Below are 23005 nucleotides of genomic sequence, written 5' to 3' on the forward strand. Positions count from 1 at the left end.
TACGGCGACTACAGACGCCACAAAGCCCGTCGGGTGATTACAAAGCATCTACACCTTTACGGTAAATTAACATTTCACTGTGCTGTAACTTGGGTGATATTATATGAAACTCAACAATCAAGGTAGAAGCATAACGACCGCGTGAGGCGTTCGCGGTCGTGTTGCTCTTAGTCGTACAGTATCAGGGGGCTAATTTGTTGTGGTAACATTGATTTGTTATACTGCGGTGATATGGTTTAGCTACGCGTGACTTGAGTCTTTTGTCTTCACGAATGAATTTTCCACACAGAAGGGGGACCGTTCACATAACGTGTCTGTGTATCCGCATGCCGACACACCGCTAAATGAACCACACCAGCATGCTAAGACAGTTCGCTAATGTGTTTTAGCTTTGAAAAATTTATCAGCTAAGGTTGCTAAGTTAGCCGGCGTACGTTAGCGCTATTAAAGCTAAGATGATTTCAGTGCTTTTCTTTAGCTGACGCCGTGGGTAAAAGTAAAGGAACTCAGCTACCTGATCGCTCACTTGTTGCTTTTATCAGCGGACATATCAATAGCGAGATCGTTAGCTCCGACGCTGCCTCCTGTACAGTTGAGAGCGCTTCGCCAAACTCCACTTAAATATCCGTCGATTTAATGTGTCCTTGCTTTCTTGCCCTTTCCATATTTTTTTTTTTCGCCTAACACAATTACATACGAAACGGGCTTTTCTTCAAATTGAAAAGCGAAGCGATACCCATACCCCCTAAAAGCAGGTGTGACATTGAATCTTTTGATTCGTCCCTCTCAGGGCTGTAGACATGATTTTAATACAGAAATACTGAAGTCATAAGCGGAGAAAATCCCCCGCACTGCTCATTAAAAAATAAGAGAGAAGAAGAAGAAGAAGAAAGAAAAACAAAAACTGGAACTTCCTGTTTTTCTTTTTCTTTTCTTCTCCTTTTTCTGTATTCATCTCATTTTCAATTATTGCGAAACACTCCCACAGAAGAATAATTGAGTCTAAAATACACTGGAATTAGCCTTAAAAAAAAAAGGAATTTGCAACAGTACAAATAGTGAGTAAAGATGCTAGATGAAGCAAGTACTGCAAGTCAAGAGGCATAGATATAAAATATAAAATTGACAATGAGATATAAAGATGATAATATGTACAATTATTTAACTGAAAGAGGGGGGGGGGGTCTTACGCTGATGGACCACATGCAGCGTGGGGGACAGTGTGACAGCCCCCTTGTCCTGCTGCAACGGGTCCGTCATCACCTGAAACTGCCAAGGAGTAGTAGTGTGGAGAACCATATCCTTGGTGGCCACCTGGGGGACACGAGCAGGCCCGCATGCCTAAAAACCTCCAGATAGGAACGGAGGAGAGGAATGAGAGGTCGTCACCCACAGCCTCAGAGGGCAACAAATTGCAGAGGCAGGATGACGAACCCCAAACAACACAGCCTCCCTCGGACCTACAAGCAAAATGCAGAACAAAAAACCCCCCCCCCAAAAAACATGGAGTCAATTAACCTGCAGAGAACGCGACTTTGTTTATGTGAGCTCTCGACCTTCGCGGAGCACCGGGAGTCAAATCCACTTTGTTTACCGCCACTGGCAGTCAGGAAGGAGTGAAACGGAACATCTAGGGGCATCCTGCCTATTGAAGCAGCAATGGCATAAAGACTGGAAGGATCTGTGGTAACAGCAGTGCATTGAACAGGACCCGGGCTGCATCTCTTGCTTGTTTTTAATCTCCGTGGTATGAGGAACGGAACGATTCTGAGGTTCTCGTCCGCAGTATGGTTTTCCTGCTTTGCCCCCCCCCCCTCCCGGGAACCACTTCCCAACCCCCTGGAGGACATTTTGACTAAGCTGCTTTCCTCTGCTGCTCTGCAGTGCTGTGATAGAGAGGAAGAATGAAGGGGGCAGGGTACTGTTACAAGTGGATCCTTCTGTAAACTGCTCATATGTACACAGTGGCTGTGTGTGTGTGTGCGCAGGGCTGTATTGACACATGAACAACAAACAATGACACCTGCAGACAGGTGTTGTGGCTGTGGGCGGTGCTGGCCAGAGCGCCGGATGCTGCTCTGCTCCACTGCAGTAAATACTGGAGGAAGCCTCATTGTCTCCAGGGAAACTGAAATTGGAGATTAGTAAAATGTGTCACAGCATACCATTTATAAATGAAGCACTGTGGCGCTTGTTTGGTACAGACCCCAGCAAAAATCACATCATGATCATCATTTTAATAGTTTTTCTTTTCCAGTGAAAATGAATTGCAACCATTCCCACTCAAACCGCGACTCATATCGACGATATCTGTCAAAAGAATCGCAATAAGATGGGAAGATTGTAGCTAATAGGCTAAGTCAGAGAAGAATCCCCTTATATGACATAGTACTCATAGGCATAGGTGTGTGTGTGTGTGTGTGTGTGTGTGTGTGTGTGTGTGTGTGTGTGTGTGATCTTCTGTGATTGGCGATGCCATTTTCTGAGAGAATTCATCGGCCCGTAGGTGGCACTTTTTATATATGCCTTGATCTGTTATCTCGAACGTAACCTGCCCCGGAGCCGGTTAGGTGCGCAGCATCAGTTAACATGGCAATGTTAACTGATCCAGATCCTGCTTCATAGTACATATGAGCACGATGGGGTTGTGTTCAGGAACCCACAAAGCGAAGAAAATCCTCCCCAGAATCCTCCCTGACAGCTTCTTGGTTACTGAAAAACAGGCCGACTGTGTGCTAACAGTTGTTTTTTTCGTGTGTGTGTGTGTGTGTGTGTGTGTGTGTGTGTGGTTGGTCAGCAGCAATAGGCGGACTGTGTCTTGTTGGTTAGTAGCAATATTTATTTAAAGCAACATGCTGTCAGCCAGCATAACATCACACAGTAGAGAGAGAACAGAGACTCTGTGTGTGTGTGTGTGTGTGTGTGTGTGTGTGTGTGTGTGAGGGAGTGAGAGCGAGAAAGCAGGGTAAATAAGTGGGGGTTGGGAGATAAGAGGAAGTGTGCGTATAGAAAACGGGGGGGGGGGGAGTTAATATGTAAGAGGAAGAGACGAGCAGTCGTTCATTTGAAGCAGTTACATTATGCTGTTGGCTCGAGCTCACTGAGTCGTACAGTACATCTCAGCAGGCCAGAACAGAGAGGGCTGTATCATCATCATCATCATCATCATCATCATCATCATCATCAGCCTCGGTATCGAAGGTCCCGCCCGAGCACGCCACAGTCAATCTCAGCTGTCAATCATGACGTTTCACCCCTGTTTTTATAGCATCAAATTTCAAACCTATCTTATCAGAAAAAAGATAAGAAGTACTTCAAAAAATTTCTTTGATCAGACATGCCCTGCCGTGATACCCCCCCCCCCCCCACCCCCACCCCCGCTTTCTTTGCTGCTCTTTTTCTTCGCCGTAAACCATTAAGCAAAGTAGTGTCATAAACACGCATTGACCTTCAGGTTATTTCCCGGTGTTTCTAATGCCTCCATTCTCTCCTGATTGCCCCCCCCCCCCCTCCCCGGCCTGACTCTCTTTTCAGCTTGGTCTGACAAATTTAAAAAAGCTCTGTGTTTATGTAACATTTTCAGCAGCTTACATTTCTCTGTGGGGGGGGGGGGGGGTATGCAGTTCTCTCACATTCCTTTCTACTCTGCTATTCTAGTCCTGTTCTCAGCTGTTTTTAGTGGGGGCTCATCAGGAGTAGTAGCCGCAGTATGACAGAAACCAAAATGTATTTGACGTGGACTTTGATTTTTTTTTTTTTTGGTGGAGGGGGCGGGGCTTATGACCTATACAGCAGCCAGCCACCAGGGGGCGATCGAGACGCTTTCGATTCAATTCATAATGTTTTTGGGCTTTTCATGGGATTTGAAATAAAACGATGAAGAAATGCCAGGATCATCCTTTTAATGTCCTCCTCAGTTGTTTGTTTTGTCTTGTCCCAGGTGACGTTGTCAAATTCTTTGTTTTGTCCCACTAATAGTCCCAAAACGCTAAGATATTCTATTTCCTGTGCGACGACATGAAACGGAAAAGCAGCCGACATTTGAGAAGCCGGAGCCGGTATCTGTCGGTAGTCTCAGCACTAGTTGGAACGTTTCCAATTCCGCTGACCCGAGGTGTCTCTCCGTCTCTTGCAGGACGTCGCAGCCTTGTGTGTGGATCTGAGACATCATCGCGCAGTTTGTGTGCGCGAGTGTGTGTGTGTGTGTGTGTGCGTGTGCGCGCGCGTGTAGCGCCGTTCTACAGTGTGCGTGATGTCTTCGGATCTGCTGGTAGATTTGGGCGAAGACCCTGCGACCGCACAGCTGGGACAGCTGAAGCTGGCCACGATAGAGGACCAGCAGTGGCCCGCCGATGAGTCCACGCTCAGCAAGTCAGGTAAGAGGGGACCTATGGTCCATCTAGACTTTGTGAGTTCTCTTGCATAGATATTTCCGTATGTGTTTCAATTCCAAAAATATAAAATTTATAAAATAAGGGCCCAGGTTTAGAAATAGTAAAACATGCTAATTTTGTTTTTGTGTGTGTGTGTGTGTGTGTGTGTTTCAGAGACAGACATCTCCCAGCGCTTCGACGCTGGCTCCCCCCACCTGCCCTGGGACCATCCCTTCTATGACATTGCCAGGCATCAGATCATTGAAGTGGCAGGTCAGTGTCATGATGTTGTTGTTGTTTTTTTAATTATTAACATCATGTATTACTTTGATATATGTTGAACCCCTGCCTGCCTGTCTGTGTGTCTCTAGGTGATGATAACTTTGGCAGGAAGGTGATAGTGTTTAATGCCTGCAGGATGCCCCCACAGCACCAACTGGACCATCACAAGCTTCTCATGTGAGTCCCAATGATTGAAGGAGAGGCTTTAAGTTACTGATCTGAGCCCCAGCAGAGGAGGAGGCCAGTTTGAGGCCCTCAAGTGAGAGTCCTGAAATGCGTCCCTCCAGGGGCACCAGAGAAGAACTGAAACCTACATATCTGATGAATCGGTGGTTCACCTTTTTTCTCTGACTTTAAATGATACCGATTGCTCCCCCTTTTCTCTTGCACTTCCGCTTTTCTGCAACAGGCATTTCTGCATTTATTAAGCATCTGACTTTGGCGGGGATGACGATGACTTCTGTTTTTTTGCAGGTATCTTAAAGGAACACTGGATCAGTACGTTGAAAGCGACTACACCCTGATCTATTTCCACCATGGGCTGACCAGCGAAAACAAACCCTCCCTCAGCTGGCTACGGGACGCATACCGGGAGTTTGACAGAAAGTAAGCTCCATAACCGTCCTTATACGGACGAGTTACTAATGTGAGAAAAGAATTCAATATACCCATGATACACCTGTTTGTCCTTTCAGGTACAAGAAGAACATCAAGGCTCTGTACATCGTCCACCCCACCATGTTCATCAAGACCCTGCTGATCCTCTTCAAACCAATCATCAGGTTTTTTTTTTTAAGTCAAATTACCTCAAATAACCTCCATTTAGCTATAATTGAATGATCACATGTGACATTTCTGACATTAGGTTTTCAAGACACAATCGTTATGAAACACACAAGCTTTTGTACATAAAGATCATAAATCCAGACAGTAGGTTTGGCTGTTTTATCGCAGAACTCTCTTCAATATCTTTTTTTTTTTTTTAAGTGGAGACAACACCGATACCAAGCCTCGTTTTGAGTATGGATACAAAGAGAAAGTAGATCCGTTTTTTTAAGATCAACTTTTGGGGGCATTTGCCTATTTAAAACGGCTTCAATGCAGGAGTTGCTGTTGGAACTGGCATGTTTGCACTGATAGGGCGACTAAACCAACAAAACGTGGAAATGGCACAGCGGCACTCTGTTTGCGGTGGCGGTTGAGTACCTCTGTTCCTTTTTCTGCGACCTTTTTCTATCCGGTGGTTTGCAAGAAACCACCAGATCTACCTGCATCTACTCCAAGCCTCAAAGCAATGCATACAAATTAAGAACGCTCCTATTTCATCGTGATTTGGGGCAACTTTAAGTAAAAATGGCTGATGAAGTCACTAAGACTCAAGGCTCTAGCAGCATCTAGTGGCAGCTATAGAGAACTACAACAAAAACTGGCAATGTGTGTCTTTTGGAACATACTGGGTGGGTGGGTGGGGGGGGTTGTTCAGGTTTACCCCTAGTCTGCACTCCCCTCGTGCAAATGTCCCACCAAAACAAGACCCCCCCCCCCTTTCCCCCTTCCTCGCATCCTGGACTTGGCCCCACCCAAGACGATTGCCTTGTTTTTGATTATCTTTAAAGCCAATCACGGAGCGTGTTTGCCCCCCCCCCCCTATCCCGGAGCGACGACGGGAGAAGGTGGTGTCGCAGTGCTCAGGCTAACAGTCAAAGCTAAAGTTAGCATGCCTTCCATTAGCCGCAGATCCATTTCCTGTCGAACACGTTTGCAGCAACTGCTCGCAGAATGTGAACGCAGCCGATGATGAAGCTGATCCTCTCCGTCTCTCTCTCTCTCTCTCTCTCTCTCTTTGTAGTTTTAAGTTCGGCAGGAAGATCAACTACGTGAGCTATCTAAGTGAGCTGGAGGACGTGGTGAAGTGTGAGCAGCTGCTCATCCCCGCCCGTGTCAAAGAGTAAGGCTCCACTTTGAAAGTGACGCACGGTGGACATTTGCATTTGGTTTCCTGCCGCGTTCCACTGCTTTCTGCCGCTTTCAGTGCGCACTCTGACGCGTGATCCACACGCTCTCTTGTTTCTGCGCCAGGTACGACAACAAGTTGAGAGCGTCCGTCAAGCCGACCGCCCAGCCTCCCATGTCTCCTCCTCGCAGCCCTCCCCTCCCCAACCAGGTGTTTGGGGTGCCGCTCGAACTGTGAGTCACTAAGCCGAAATGTTAAAGGCATATTGAAAACCTTTTGGTCTAAGCTTGTTATCCTAACCACTATGTATTTGTGTGTGTGTGTGTGTCAGGCTCAGACAAAGGAGTCCAGACGGTGATCCAGTTCCTGTCGTGATGAGAGACACCATTACCTTCCTTTCAGAGCAAGGTAACACTTTGGTTGTCGCGGTAGAAACAGAAACGTAACGCACCGATGTTGTTCTCTCAGTAACCTCGCGTGTGTGTGTGTGTGTGTGTGTGTGTCAGGTTTGGAGATCGAGGGGATCTTCAGACGGTCTGCCAATGTGACTCTGGTGAAGGAGGTCCAGCTCAAATACAACTCAGGTATGGATGAGCAGGCTCCAAGCAACCCTTTTTTTTTGTCTCTTTAACTTCCTGTCTGCACAGGAAGTGTGAATGTGTTCATGCCACATGTATGTACTTAGGTGTGTTGACACAAGCTATTTATTGTCACTAAAAAAATATATATATTCTTCATGATGTGGTCAGGTGAAAAGATGTTGACAAATGCGATTTTAAGACCAGCAAATCTGCAAATGACCAGGTTTAGTGGTCGTTTGTAAATTATAATGGGTTAATAATAATAATAAGTTGTCGTGTCTTATTGCATGCGTGTGTTTGTGTGTTTTGCAGGTGCGGTGGTGGATTTCAGAGAGATAGAAGACGTCCACTTGGCTGCTGTGATTCTGAAGACGTTCCTGAGGGAACTCCCCGAGCCTCTGCTGACCTACCAGCTCTACAACGACATCGTCAACTTCGCCTGTACGCGCGCACAATCGCCGCCATTTTCTAAAACTGTTGTTGTTGTTGTTATTAGGATTTCTCGAACTCTCATTCTTCTCTGGGGTAGAACTAGTTCCGGTGTAACCTGATTTCTCCCAGCAGCCCACGTAAATCTGCATCATCTACATCCTGAATGATGGTTGTTTTGTGTTGTGGGTGTGTTCCAGCCGTATCCAGTGACAGCCAGGTGACAGTTATGAAGACACTGGTGGAGTCGCTGCCAGAGGAAAGCTATGCATCGCTGCGATACCTCATCACATTCCTGGCACAGGTACAGCCGCCGCACGCCACACTTCCCGCTAATGACCTTGTCCAGAACCAGTCCGACAGTGGTCCCCTCTCTGTATGTGTGTTTTAGGTATCAGCCAACAGCGACGTGAATAAGATGACCAACAGTAACCTGGCTGTGGTGTTTGGTCCGAACCTGCTCTGGGGGCGGGACAACGCCATGTCACTCAGCGCCATCGGGCCAATCAACAACTTCACCAGAACCCTGCTGGACCAGCAGCATCTGGTCTTTACCTAAATCCCGCCCTGCAGTTTCTCTTCCAGTCAGACACAACCCCAACCCCATTCTCCTACAGCATTTAGTCTTTTGCCCCCAACCCCCCCCCCCCCCCCCGTGATTTATTATTGCTTTGTTCCATAAAGTAGGGCAGCTCACAAGAGACAGATTTCAAAAAACATTTGTCACAATAAGATATCCTTACATTTAGTCCCTTTTGGTTAAGCTCCCAAAAAAATAAATAAAAAATGGGTCCTACATTTCCCATAATGCAGCTTAATAGAGTCTTTCATCAGACCCTCCCTGCTTGGTCGTTAAAACGCCAAAACTCCCCGTTTGTAGCGCAAGCCTTTCTCTGTTCTGAATTTGTCGTCTCCGAGCCCCAAGCTGAGATAACGCCCGATGACATCACCGTGACGTCATCGGGGTGGTTGGTTGAGTGCCCCTGCAGTTCTGTCGCATAGCACATCTCTGACTCCTCCACCACCACCACCACCTCAAAAAAAAAAAAAAAAAAAAAAAAAAAAGGTCCGGTCCTAACTGCATGTGTTTATACCCGCATTTAAGTAAGGCCTGGCTGTCGTCTTTTACCTCTGTAGGGAGATTAATAGCAGTTTGAACGTTCGACGTCCCCAGTCTTTCTCTCTGTGTATCTGTGCTGTGCTGTAGTCAGTCTGTCTCTCGGCTGTTTTCTATGTCGTGCCAAAAAAAACCCAAAAAAAACTGGCCTCTAGCTTCCACAGAAAGACGCAGAGAGAGCAGGGTGATAATACACATTTGAATAAGAGCTACAGATAACGAAGCAGTGCAGTTGCCAAACGCCCGCCCGCCCCCCCTACCCCCACTCCCCGCCCTCTAGGATTAGGATCCCAAAGGAAAGAGAGAGAGAGAGAGGAGGGATGACGCGAAAATCTCCACGAAAGTCTCAGGTTAACTTAACAAACGGCGGAACTCGGTACCAAATGTTGCGGACAATCCTATGAAACGCTGTCATTTAAAGTAACCAGTAGAATAGCGGCTGTGTGTGATGTTCCACCGGCAGATCATTAAGTGTTTAGCGAGGACCCCGCGGACCTGGATCCGGCCCACTGCTCTATGATATACTGTACTATACCCTGATAGTTTCTGTACGATTCCTTAGGGCTCTCTCCTTACTATATATTTGACTTCAATGTTGTATTATTAATATTATCCCGGGATTTCCAGACTTTCTCCCATGTCACAGCATTCTAATTGACTAAATTCCGTTGTCGTTATATTATATAAGTGTGTGTGTGTGTGTGTGTGTGTGTGTGAGACATGTCATGTTTTTTTTTATGGTACGGGATAAACAGCTGACACAACTCTAATATTCAGTAGTACAACAGAAAACACAAGCAGATGCACAAACAGTCGAGCTTGTCAGTAGTTGCCCGGGGGCCTTTATGTTACCTCAGTGGCAGAGAGAACCAGGTCTTTGTTTTTTGAATTTCCCATTGCCTGTTGATGCAAGCTCAATGCTGTACACTTTCACAGCACAGTACAACAACGCAGTCATGCTGTACAATTTTCATCCGCTAATGAATTCCCCTGCAAAAAAAAAAAAAAAAATGTTTCAGTGATGGAGAAAAACAAAAAACAGTAACTTTTTTCACAATAAAAGTCTTACCAGTGTTTCTTTTTACTGGTAGGCTTTAAATGTGGAAAAAAAGTACTGAGGTGTACGGGTACGTACGGGTCATGTCATGTTATGCATATTAATTCCAGCCGTTCCACTTTGCAGTTTTTTCTCTTATCAATGAAATGTTTGTTTTTTTCATGGTCATGGGTCCAAACTGCCAAACGGGAAATGAGAGCGTCCAATGGGCTTTCTAGTAGAGGGACTGTACCATGTCGCCTATATTGTTAATATTTCTTATTGATGAAGCGCTTCAGTGCAGATGCAGACCTGCCACGGGCCTAGCCAAGTTTTTCTTTTTGTGGACTGAGGGTTGATGTTCTTAAAAGGTTTGAAAGGTTTTTATAAGTTTTATTTTATTTTTGTATGTGTATGTATATATATATCTTTCTTTTTTCTGCAACCTCACCAAAACCAGCCTGTTCTCCCTCCACCAGTAGGCCATTTTATCATTGGGCAAGTTTTATTTATGTCTTTCGTTGACTTCTATTTTGGTTGATGCCGCGCCACTAATGGAGTTTGACCAAGTTGTATGATCTATCTTGACATTAAAGCACACCCTCAGAATCCAGTATTCTCTGTCGCCACCGTATTTAAGAGAGATGCACTTTAATTCCACTGTAGGCACGGACCAGCAGTCTGCTAAATATTTCTACTAATGTAGCATCTTCAACCACTGTAATTCAGATACCGCTTGAGGAGAAAAATCATTGGCTGGAAGTCTGGAAGTCACAGGAACACAGCAGAGCGACCTGTTTGACCTTTGTGACCCCTGATCAGTCGCGTGTCCTTCCCTCTCGTCACGAAGACTCCCGGCCGCTGTTGAATCAGCTGTCTTTGATTCTGTCAACGGCCAAAATGTTAGCAGTAGGTAAATATTAGTGTTGTAGTGTTGCTATGATTCGTAATATGATGTGACTGAAGAGCACCGAAAGATTTAGAGATTTAGTTTGACTGAAGCTGAAAGCAAAAAAAAAAAAAAAAAATATCTCAAATGTTTACCTGTTGTAACTCCCAGTCATGCCAATGCCATAGTTGTTGACATGCTATTGGTGTATATATGGGTGTGTGTGTGTGTGTGTTTGTGTGTAAATGCTAACTCAGCTGGACCCAGCAAATTTGAATCGACAAAATATGTCTTAACTGTTGGGGTTTAAATATATAGTTAAAAAAATGTATAAAATGTAAACCTAGACCTCCTGTCAGTTGAGATTTGTGTGTATGGGTGTGTGTGTGTGTGTATTACTGTTGTCACGTGAAAACATGGTAACACCAATTTTTGTGATTTTTTTAATTTTTTTTTTTTATTATTATAAGAAATTATTTGGCATAATGAGAAGTGTACAACCATTCTCTCAAACACATTCAAAACCTCATTGAAAAAACAACAAAAATAAGAGAAGAAGGCAGTTTCTACCAATTTTTCAAATTTGACAACAGCAATATGTATGTGTGTGTGTGTGTGCCTGTGAGTGTGCGTGTGTGCATGCTCGTGCCTTATTCGTCCCCCGTCCCCCCCCCCCCCCCCCCCAAGTGATCATGTGATTAGCCATCGAAGTGCCAGTGTGCCCATTCTGCCATAGATTAAAAGCGAGTCCAAACTCGGCTCGTTGAACACCGCTCTGCTGTAATGGATGATCGCACGAGGCATGAGAAATGTAACCTCATGGTTATGAAATCCATAACTCCTCTGAGATTTCTTTTTTTTTTTTTTTACTTTAATCCTTGACTTTTTTTTTTTAATCTGTCTTAAATCTCAGGATTCTCAGATTCATTCTCGGATCAGTTTTTAAAATTCAGCATGGGCCCCAATCCTCCTTCAGTACATTATAATTGACCGACGTCCTCAGCAAACCACTTTAATATTTATGTTCGGTTTTTATTGGAAGGCTACATATGTTCTACAATTCAGATTCACAAACGTGTTCAAATTACCATCCTTGTACAACTGGGATCAGCTGTTGTTTCAGAGGCATAAAAATGTTGCACAACCAAATTCTCTCTCCACTTTTTTTTTTTTTTTTTTTTTTTTTTTTAATGATATCTTTCATTTTGACAGTAATTTCAACCAAGTACAATTTCTGTTTATTTGATTCCTATAACACTGTTTCTCCTCAACTCTGCTGATCGATTACAGCCCTGTCTAATCTATGGATCTTTGTACTGTAACTGTTGTCATGGTGACAGTGAACAATATTTCTCTGTGAGAGAAATGATTTGGTTTCCATGCTGATTTATTGATACTTAGTGATCTTATTTTCTTAACTTTTTTTTTTTTTCATCCTTTACTTTTGATATGTTGTGGATCTTAGTCTTATATATGTATGATATAATGGTAATATACTGTAATATCAATGTGTGCAAACAATAAACAAATGGTGAATGAAAGCCCACTGTTGTTAAGATGATGACTGTACACACACACACACACACACACACAGCAGGGAAATAAGACAATGTAAATACATATCAGGAGTAACATTGAGAAACCCATCATAAAGTGCAGGCCCCCGCTTTGTCTGAAAGTCCACGTTCCCCCTCTTGGCCATTGGCCCCCGCCACTTTACACTTATGACTGTTTACTGACATGTTAGCATTAAAAAAAAAAAAAAAAAATTTAATTATATTAAATTAGATTTCACTAAAACTGGAAACAACAGCAACTGACCAAACACCCCCCTCTGCACCCCACCCACTTAGGTACAGTCTGGGTTCCCCCTTGTATACCTCAAATTGGATTCTCTCACTTCCTGTTTGACAGTCGGCCATCTTACCTCTTACCTGGAGGTGACAAGGAGCACATGCTTGACAAACATTTGGGTGAGTGCCATTTGATATCAATTTAAATGTATAAACAAATAAGATTGAATGTGTAGTTCTTTTATTCAGATGTTTTCGTCCCACTTGTCCAGCTAAAGCTAACACACTTAGCCTCAGCGGCCCTGGGCTTATTTTCAACTGTTAGCTAAATTAGCACGTTTTAGTCCCACTTGTCCAGCTGAAGCTAACACACTTAGCCTCGGAGGCCCTGGGCTCATTTTCAACTGTTAGCTAAATTGGCATGTTTTAGTCCCACTTGTCCAGCTGAAGCTAACACACTTAGCCTCAGCGGCCCTGGGCTCATTTTCAACTGTTAGCTAAATTAGCATGTTTTAGTCCCACTTGTCCAGCTGAAGCTAACACACTTAGCCTCGGAGGCCCTGGGCTCATTTTCAACTGTTAGCTAAATTAGCATGTTTTAGTCCCACTTGTCCAGCTGAAGCTAACACACTTAGCCTCAGAGGCCCCGGGCTCATTTTCAACTGTTGGACTAAAGCATGCTAATTTAGCTAACTTGTTGCAGAACATAATGCACATAATAAGCAGACATCTCATTCGTTCATACACTTTGCCTGTAGATTTGAGTAAAAGTCAATCAAATGAAGTTTTAAGTACATTTTTCCTGATGTTGGAATTGAAAGTTAACACAAACTAAAACTGCCAAAAGAATTTTCCTCTCTTTAGACCAGATTGGTCTTTATTTTGTATTTGTATGTTTGTGTAAACTTGGTGTATAATCTGGCCCTAGTCAGCTTTACCAAATGTAATTTCTGCTACTATGCTATGAATGTCTTGCAAAAAAACAAAACACACACACATTTTTAATACTATAATGCATATAAAATATATTTCAGCCAGTGTTTGTTTCCCATAACCCCCAGTTTCTGTGCTTTTCTTTCTTCACTTTGGGTGTTGGCCTTTAAAATTCAGCCAGAGCTTCTCAGAATTCACGAGATTATCCAAGGATCAAACTCACAAACTCAAAGCCTTTAAAGGAGTCCTCTATCAACCCACGAACCCACGACTTCAAAACGACTCCAGAGTTGCTGAGTTTTTATTCGTAGAAAAAAATATATAATATAATATAAATAAAAAAAGCTCAGTCTGATTGATGCAGGGAATGTAAGCGCGTTTTAATTGTCTCCACAAACAAAGTCATACTTTTAATACAGTTTCCTGCCTCCCTTCGACTCTCTGGCGCCCCCCTGTGGAGATGTTCTGCTCTGTCCTGCTGAGTGTCTGATGCGGACCACATCCTGTCATTTCAGTCAATATTTTATCCCCCACCTCCCCTTAAAAGTGTTAATCCTGCCCAAATGGGGTCTTCAGTCACTCCAGTTCACACAAAGTCAGTAACAAATGAAATGCATGAACTAATGTTAACATCAGGGCTGCAGCTGACCATTATTTTCATTACTTTGTCTGTAAAATGTCCAAAAGAAGTGACAAATCTCTGTTATATTGTTTATCACCGTAAGATGCATTCGCAGTCCGTTCCCAGAACCCTCAGATATTCAGTTTACTATCATATAGGACAAAAAAAAAAACCCCCCATAAAATCTTTACTTTGCAGCAGGCTGCAGTTAAGGGGTCGTGGTTTCAGTGCTTTAATGCAAAATATAGCAAATGATGGTGTTGGTGGAGGGAAAGCCTCTACAGTTAGTGTCATCAAGCATCAAGTAGTCAGTGAGCAACAGGTTTAATGCTTAAATGTAGTCAGTGTGCCGCTGGAGTTTGGTGACTTACTTCCCGGAGGCCTTGTCTTTTGGGATGTCTCAGGCCATACGTTTTGTGTATCAACTCACCACGACCAACAGCAACTTGTCTGTCCCCCCGTGGACATGACGTGTTTTGTTAAACGGCGGTTTGTCTCCTCTTCCAGGACCTGGTTACCCCTCCGTGACTTTCACAACTGTGACAACCTGAGACTGGGTCCTCGCAGGCAGGCAGGGAGGGAGGAGACCAGGGGGTGAGTCCCATCTTCTTCCTCTTCTTCTTCTTCTCCATCCTCCTCCTGTCAGAGTCTTTAAACAGAGACCACGTGATGTCCTCCTTCTATACTGATAGGCTCTTTATTTTTTCCTCTTGTTGTGGTTTGTTTTTACTCTAAAATGTCACTTTAACAGTCCGTGAGACATTTGCCGGACAGTCCGTGAGACACCCTCCCGCAGTGGGAGGATGCTGCGTGACCTTGTGCGTCGGAGTTTAATCCACGGCGCCACCTGGTGGAAGGTAACTGTAATTGTACAGTACCGGCGCTCCCATTCAAGATTAGAAAGTGGCATAAATTTAGAGCTAAAGTATGTACAAAATACAAAAAGAAGAAATAGAAAATAAAAATATACACATTTACAATATTTAAGTGAAAATAAAAGTACAAAGATATATACAATACTAATGCATGTGCATATACATACAGTGCTTAACAAATGTATTAGACCCCCACCCAGTGTAAGGTGTTTGCCACCGCTGCCCTAAATGAACAGTATTGCTGATGACCAAAATATTTGATGTCTCTGTAATGGTTAATCCACCAGTATGTGCAAGCCAAGCTCTTTAATCCAAATGATATCTTTAATGCTAAAATATAATTATTGTTATTGTTATCCATGAATTCTCAAATTTACTGTTTTACAAAAAAAAAAGCAGGAAAAAATAGTGAAGCACATTATTATTTTTTGATTGAGATGCCAAATTACAGTTATTTACTTGCATTCCTGAACAGAAACATTTGTTTTGTGGTTGCAAGAATGCAAGCTGTTATCAGGGCCAAAGGAGGTCGTACAGAATATTAAGATTTCTGGTTAATATATGTGAATAAGGACTATTTAGTTGTTCCAGTTTGTTATTTGCCTAATAAATAACAATACAATTTTTAGTTTGAAACAAGTTTTTGACAGATTTCTAAAATATTTGTGTTTTCTCATTTTTATCACAGGTGGTCGAATACATTTGTTAAGCACTGTGTATATATATATATATATATATATATATATATATGTATGTATTGCACTGTTGTGTACGGCACATTTAAAGAATAAATAATGAGGTAGTATATGAACAGGTGAAGTAGGTCCAGGTTTCCAGTCTGTTTCTTCTGAGTGTCAGACTCATAAAACATCCTCAGCATAGTCCGGCAGATGTTGAAGGACCTCAGCCGCCTCAGAAAGTAGAGACGGCTCTGGCCCTTCCTGTAGAGAGCATTAGTGTTCTTTACCCAGTCCAGTTTATTGTCTATGTGAACTCCCAGGTACTTGTAATCCTCTACAATGTCCACACTGACCCCCCTGGATGGAAACAGGGGTCATCGGCGCCTCGGTCCTCCTCAGATCCACAGTCAGTTCCTTTGTCTTTGTCACGTTGAGCTGCAGGTGGTTCTGCTCGCACCATCGCAGCCCTGTACTCCTCCTCGTCACCCTCACTGATGCATCCCAACTATTGCTGAGTCATCAGAAACCTTCTGAAGACGGCAGGTCTCTGTGCAGCAGCTGAAGTCCGTGGTGTAGACGGTGAAGAGGGAGGGAGAGAGGACAGTCCCCGGCGGGGCCCCGGTGTTGCAGGCGCACATACTGTGGTCTGCCAGTCAGGTAGTTGACAATCCAGGACACGAGGAGGGGGGCATCCACCTGCATCTCCGTCAGCTTCTCACCCAGTAGAGCCGGACGGATGGTGTTGAACGCACTGGAGAAGTCAAAGAACACGACTCTCACGGTGCTCGCCGGCTTATCCAGGTGGGCGTGGACGCGGGTGAGCAGGTAGTTGATGGCATCCTCCACTCCAAGTCGGGCCCAGGTCAGAGCCACGGGTCTGTAGTCCTTGGAGCCACCGGGACTGGGACGTCTTCGGCACAGGAACGAGGCAGGACGTCTTCCACAGCACGGGGACCCTCTGAAGACTCAGGCTCATGTTGAAGACGTGGTGAAGTACTCCACATAGCACAGGCTTTAAGCACCCTGGGACTGACACCATCAGGGCCCGCAGCCTTGCTGGAGTTGAGTCTCATCAGGAGCAGGGCCCACAGAGTCAAATCTGTTGAAAAACAGATTCAGTTCGTTGGCTCGGTCCACGCTGCCTTCGTGATGGTCCTCATTCCACTCCAGACCTCTCTGGTGTTGTTCTGCTGGAGTTTCCACTCCAGCTTCCACTACCGAATGAGTAGGAGAAAATGTGGATTCATATAAAGGCTGAACTACAGAGAACTTCTTCTTCTTCTTCTTCTTCTTCTTCTTTTTGGGTTTTTCTCAAATCTAGTGTTCTTTAGCATCAGGAGGGTCTCGTCCATCTGTTGCCTTTGTTCTCTTGTCCCCTGGTTGATTCTTTTTTTTTTGTCATTGCGTTCCTTGAGTCAATGTTTGTCTGTCATTCGTCCAGGTTGCCGTCGTCCTCCGTGGATATGGAGCAGGGGGACCAGGACTCCAGGACCAGGCCCTGCATGTGGCAGCTGCTGAAGGTGGAGCACTGTGAGGAAGTCATCTGTGTTATCAGTGTGTTTGTGGAGCCTATGTATGATGTGTGTGTGTGTGTGTGTTTCAGGACACGCTGAGGCGGTTCGCTTCCTGTCGGAGGCCCGTGAAGTCAACTCAGTCCCCAAAGACGGGGCGCAGAGAAGAACCTGGACGGGACGCTCTGAGGGGAGAGAGAAGTAAGTTTTACACTTGACAGAAGAAAAGGTCTTAAATCAGAAAGGTCAGAAAGGAAGTTCACATAGGGAACAGCTAAGTTAAAACAACCCAGGTAATAAACTGCACAGTGGGAAAACAAAATCCCTCAGATGAAACTTAAGTCCCCTTAAACACCACCCCTCCAGTGTAAAAGCTCCTGGCGGCGGTAGATGTTGTCGGGTTTTGTATTATATTACTGTGTGTACTTTGAGTGGGGGAAATACTTTTTACTTCATTTGTCCTTCTGTGTTTTGTCATCAGCTTTGTTGGAAGTAGTAGTAAATTCAGCTGCGGCTGGTGAGGTAATGGCCATTTACTTTTAAAGCATTGGTTTTATTCTGAAAAGCTGAAAACAGGACGTAGCAGGTTTTGTGCCCTGGTTTAAAAAAAAAAAAAAAAAAAACTTTCCTCATGTCTTCATCACAACATGGTGGAATGCATCTTCCCCCAAACACTTTGGTGTGTTTGTATGTGTTTATGTTATGAGGATAAATGAGTGTAAATACATACAGGTGTATAGTTGTATAGTTGTGTTCTCGTCGGTCACTATGAGGTATAAGTACAAGTAAAAGAGTTTGTTTTGTACTTTTACTTTTTTTTAGATTGAGGTTCAAGACTCACAAAGTCTGAATTCTGTCAAAGGAATCGCACTCAATAACAGAAAAATTCGAAATAAATTCTGCTTCCACTAAATATGTGTACGCTTTTGCTCAAACCATCCAAGATAATGCAGCCCTGAAAAACATGTCAATATAATATATAACAAATATAATATTATCACTAAAACAACTTGGAATGATGCATGGACACAAAATCTCACTACTACCACTCTAAAAAACTAAAATATTGCATCACTTCCTCTCACTTCACGCTGTAACGCTCCTGTTTCTTGTCACTGTTGTGTATGTGTCACACGAATTGTGATGGTTTGCATGTAAAGTCGTGGTCCTGCAGAGGACCCAGGAAACACTAAAAACACAACAGAAGGCGCTTTACAATGTTTAGATTGTGGGATTGTTTCATTTTATCTCGTTTATCCCTCCTCAGGTTGGGATCAGTCCATTTGAAGTCTTTCATTTAAAGGGGATTGGAAAGAAGCACCAAACTGAACCTAGCGTCCTTCTCTTTCTTCTTCGTGTATATCTCTGCTGCTTCAGCTCAGGCATTTATTCTCAGATCAAAACATTTCATAACAGTTATAAAAATCCATTGGATGTCTGTATTTTTGCAGGTTTTGAAGCTTCTTTTGTAAGTCTGACAACAACCGATCAGCCCCCTCTGTACTCCACCCCACTTAGTACAGGGCGGCCCCCCCCCCGGTATAAATTGACTTGGATTCCTCCACTTCCTGTTTGGCAGTCGGCCACTTCACCTGGAGGTGACCTGGATGGGAGCACATGCTACAAACATTTGGGTGAGTGCGACTGCATTTCAATCAATTTGAACGGATAGAGAAATAAGACTGAACGTGTAGTTCTTTCATTAACTTGTACATTATGTCAGTAAGTCGGAAGTCTGAAGGAAAAAGTGAAAAGCTCGAACAGAGAGCATTCAAGTGTCTCAAGTCAAATAGCTTAGTCTCTTAGGAGAGGGATTAGAAGGACTGAGGTTGTGGGTTCAACTCTTATGAAACTCGTGAGTGAATTTTAAAGTCCAACACCCCGAAGTGAAGAAATAAAAGCGCCCGGAGAACACATCTTAATGGCACGAAGGGCCTTGCATTTCAGAAGGAGTTTATTGCCAAGTAATATACATTACAAGGAATTTGCCGTGGTCTGATGGTGCTGACAACAAACATGTAAAAATATAAAGGTAAAAGGATGAGATAAGCTAGATAACAAACAGTGCAGTGACAAAATAAAGTGTCCAGTAGGGGGTGCGCGCCAGGTTGTTGTTGCTGCTGCACCAGGTCATCAGATGGTCGATCTCCCACCTGTAGGCAGACTCATCCTCGGTGAAATTGGCTGTCTGTCAAACAGGAAGTGGGGGTGTGTGTGGCTGCTATATATATATATATATATACATACAAATGTGTGTTGCAAAAACCCTTCAAATATGATGCTGAAAATATAATAAGCCACCTGAAATTTCAGCCATTTTTTTTTTTGTTTAGCACTTCTCTCTGAGCGGTTTTGAGTGTCAGACTTCTGAGTTAATCAAGTCCCTCGGGGACTCGAACCCATGTCTTCAAAGCTTCCGAAGAGGCATCTAACACCTTAACACCACTGAGCCTTCTGACGTCTCCTCTAGCGCCACCATGAGCTTGACATTTTTGGCTTTTAGTGAAATGTCTCCACAACTAAGACCGTGAAAATGTGTTTCAGAATCTTATATATATATATATCAAAGCCACTCACACGCACACAAGCAATGGCCCTCGGGTGCCCTCCTGACGGCATCGCCAGCATTTGGGGTTTTCTCACGGTTCGAGACTTCCAAACAAGTCGGATCGTTTGTTATCTGCGAATGCAACAGTCAAAGTTCCAATAAAAAAAAAAACAACTTGTTTGCTCAAACAGAACACTACTACTGATATGTCGTGGAAGGGGACGTTCACGAAACAAATCCTACATTGCAATATTTCCAGCCACATGGGCCCTTTCCCACAGCCGTGGCCATTATCGGTGTCGTGCCAGGCTGATGTGTGAAGCGGTATAAAAGGAGAGGGGAGGCGGCGGAGAGGTGCACGGGCAACCTGCACGGGTTCAGAAGGTACGTGCCGCGCCGTCGACCAAGACTACGCGTACAACATGAATAGCAATTTAAAGAAACACAACTGACGGGCTTGTAGGAGGTCGGCCTCGAAAAGGTAATTTCATTTAACCGTGCATTTCATTTCTTCCCCCTGCAGACGTCAGCGGAAGGGTAGAAAAATGAAGGTCTTTGCTCTCGCTCTCCTGCTCCTGGTGGCCGTCGCCTACGGTAAATACTGACTTGTCGAAGTGTATTTACGGGAGGCCAAAGAATTCTGCAACCTGTTTGTCTCGGTTTATCCTAGGTGAGGCCCTGCAGTGTCACCGCTGTGTCCGCGAGGCCCCTGACTCTGGAGACTGCGTGGAGACTTTGGAGACCTGTCCTCCAGAGATGGACACCTGCGCCAAAGTGACCTACCCGGCCCCTCATGGTGAGTATGGCGGCCATTTGGTCATTCTCCTCAGTTCGGTTACGACCCCCCCCCCCCCCCCCCCCCCCCCCCCTGTCAATCATGAACCCATGTCACGTCAAAAGGCAAACCAAGAGAAAGCATTTTCACTGGCACTGCATTTGAATTAATTGTACAACATTTTGGATTAAAAGTAAACGGCTAACATTATGAAATATACAAAAATCAAAGATAATATGGAATGTACCCAACATTTCAAACTTTGCTTAGTATTTTCCTTGTAAATCATTTTGTAACTTTCTTACGAAACAGTAATACATTATACAGCGATGTAACAAACACGTAGAAATGAGAATTCTAAAAGGCAGTTTGATTGAATTTCGCACACGGTTATGCAGGAATGTTTTCTAATTTTCTGCCCTCTTCCGTTGTGTCAGATTGTTCATTTGTCATACCATTTTCTCCACAGAGAACACTTTCCACAAGTCCTGCTTCAAGATGGCCGAGTGTCTGAACCTGGCGATCACTCAGGGTCTGAGGGTCAACTGCTGCAACTGGGACGGCTGCAACAAGTGAGACTCCACCTGGACTACGAGATGCTCGACGTGGCCCAGTTGAAGGCACAATCAAGATTTAAAGGGTGCGTCTTGGTTCAGCTGTACTTTCCCCCAGCGAAACTAAATAAAATGAAACTTCCTACAGTAGTCTTAAGTTGAGACCGACATGTATGTTAAATGGTCACACTTTTCTTCTCCGTTTTAGAAGAACCAACTTTTACTTATTTATGCATTTATTTTTTATTTACTGACACTTAAGTCATTATTCGCCTTCCATACGCCCGTCAGATCTAAGTAATGCTTCCCCCTTTGATTCAAACTTTGATTCAAGACAATTACCCGATGTCACACTGTTTTACAGGAATAACCATTACACCTGGAAATATAACACATGGTCCAATAGACAAAGACGGGACACAAATATTCATTTCCATTTATTATCCTGCTCCGTTTGTTCAATTACAGTCAAAGTGACGCGGAAAGAAGAAGAAAAAGCTTGCATAGAGAGAGAGATGACATTTTATTTCGGGAGAGGAGTGCTGACAAACATTCATATTTAAAAGTGAGGTGGACTGTACAGAAAGAGTGGTTGGTTGTTAGATGCGAGGCAGCCGGTTTAGGCTCATAACTTTGGTACATTCTGGTTAGACAGACAGGGCAGTGCATTCAGTGAGGGAAAGAATAGAATTATTGTCATAGTGCGAATGGATTTATTTGACCTCATCTGAATTAAAGTGAATTCGCGCATGAAAATTTGTTGACTTCATACAGAAACAATGTTAGTTCGTATTCTGGATTAGAGTACATTCTCTAAACGTGTAAACAAGGAAAGCAGTAGGTCCAGGACTTTATCAAAATTGGTTTAAAAAATTGAAAACACCACGGTCCGTTTGAAATGAGCCCTCCCTCACTTTGCATAAGATGCGCTGTGTAGGTTTTAACGTTTGTGGCCCATTAACAACACATTAAAAAAGGAGTCTGTAGCAGTCTGAAGCGACTTTGGTCTTATGGAAGCCCATTTCCGCCAGGAAAAGGAAAAAATAAATAAAAATAGAAAAAAATCAGTTACGCAAGATGAAACTAGAAATACTCATGATGAGACATAGTCTAATACTAAGATAATACTAAGTATGAAAAGTCAAAATTATGAGATAGCAAGTAAAACTCAGGTACTGAAATTTGACCGAGACTAATTAATTTAATTAATTTTAAATACAACGTAAAAATCAAGATATGGTAATTATGATTTATGTAGCTCATATTTCTATTTTTTAAATTTTTTTTTTTAAATCAGGCCTAACTTTTCATGCATTCTTTTTTTATTTTTCTTGGCGGAAACGGGCTTCCACAGCGGTCTAGATTTTGCCGTGTGTACAAAATGAGGCGTTCAGAAGGGTTTGCGTTAGCTCAGGAACTCAGCGATTTTCTCGTAGCTGTTGTAGGCCTGCACGTGGACATTTGTATTTCAGTGTGGCGATTCAAGGCGCGCTTACATTCATAGTGGGGGGGTGGGGGGGGTGAGCGATGAGGACGGTAACAAGTCTCGACATGTACAAAAAGAGAAAAGATTCACTGTAAGCTCCTTCAAAATGGATTTTATACAAAATGTTCATGCTTTTCTATCATGGGGACATTATGTTTTTTTTTTTTTGTTTGTTTTTTTGTTTTTTTACTGTTTACGGTGTGCCTGCTTTGAGCTCTCCATGTGAACAAACATCGACATTGAGTTGAGACAATTCATTTCAATATCGAAACGGTGACAAAGAACTATCAAACGGTGTCAGAGTTCAACTCTTCCGGGTCAGAAAAAAGAGAACTACAGCATGTGTAATCAAATTCAGCCGTGCAGCCGATGTGGTCAACAATCACGAGTGCAGAAAGAGCAAAGAAAAGAGAAGATGGCTCCGTCAATTGGAGCTTCTAGTCATAGTGTGTAAGGTGAATAACAATATAAAGAAAATGTATCATTTTTTTTGCCAGTTGATATATTACTGAATGTCTCAGGGTCCTCCTCTTTGAGCACATAATACATCAGCAGCCGTGGTAGAAC

General features: G+C 43.6%; 2 protein-coding genes across 2 annotated transcripts; both read left to right on the forward strand.

Moving 5' to 3' along the window:
* Positions 1–34: 34 nt before the first annotated feature.
* arhgap1 (Rho GTPase activating protein 1) lies at positions 35–9430 on the forward strand. Its single transcript, XM_070930690.1, has 13 exons — positions 35–61; positions 4136–4376; positions 4548–4646; positions 4745–4832; positions 5130–5261; positions 5351–5437; positions 6505–6603; positions 6735–6842; positions 6941–7017; positions 7116–7193; positions 7503–7631; positions 7820–7923; positions 8011–9430. Exons 2-13 carry the CDS (start codon positions 4253–4255, stop codon positions 8176–8178), a joined length of 1293 nt encoding a protein of 430 aa, XP_070786791.1. The 5' UTR covers positions 35–61; positions 4136–4252; the 3' UTR covers positions 8179–9430.
* Positions 9431–19958: 10528 nt separating this feature from the next.
* LOC139306930 (CD59B glycoprotein-like) lies at positions 19959–21084 on the forward strand. The gene is made up of 4 exons (XM_070930895.1): positions 19959–20007; positions 20147–20217; positions 20294–20419; positions 20868–21084. Exons 2-4 carry the CDS (start codon positions 20169–20171, stop codon positions 20972–20974), a joined length of 282 nt encoding a protein of 93 aa, XP_070786996.1. The 5' UTR covers positions 19959–20007; positions 20147–20168; the 3' UTR covers positions 20975–21084.
* Positions 21085–23005: the final 1921 nt, after the last annotated feature.

This window comes from Enoplosus armatus, chromosome 24 (assembly GCF_043641665.1).
Source record: "Enoplosus armatus isolate fEnoArm2 chromosome 24, fEnoArm2.hap1, whole genome shotgun sequence".
Taxonomy (NCBI): Eukaryota; Metazoa; Chordata; class Actinopteri; order Centrarchiformes; family Enoplosidae; genus Enoplosus; species Enoplosus armatus.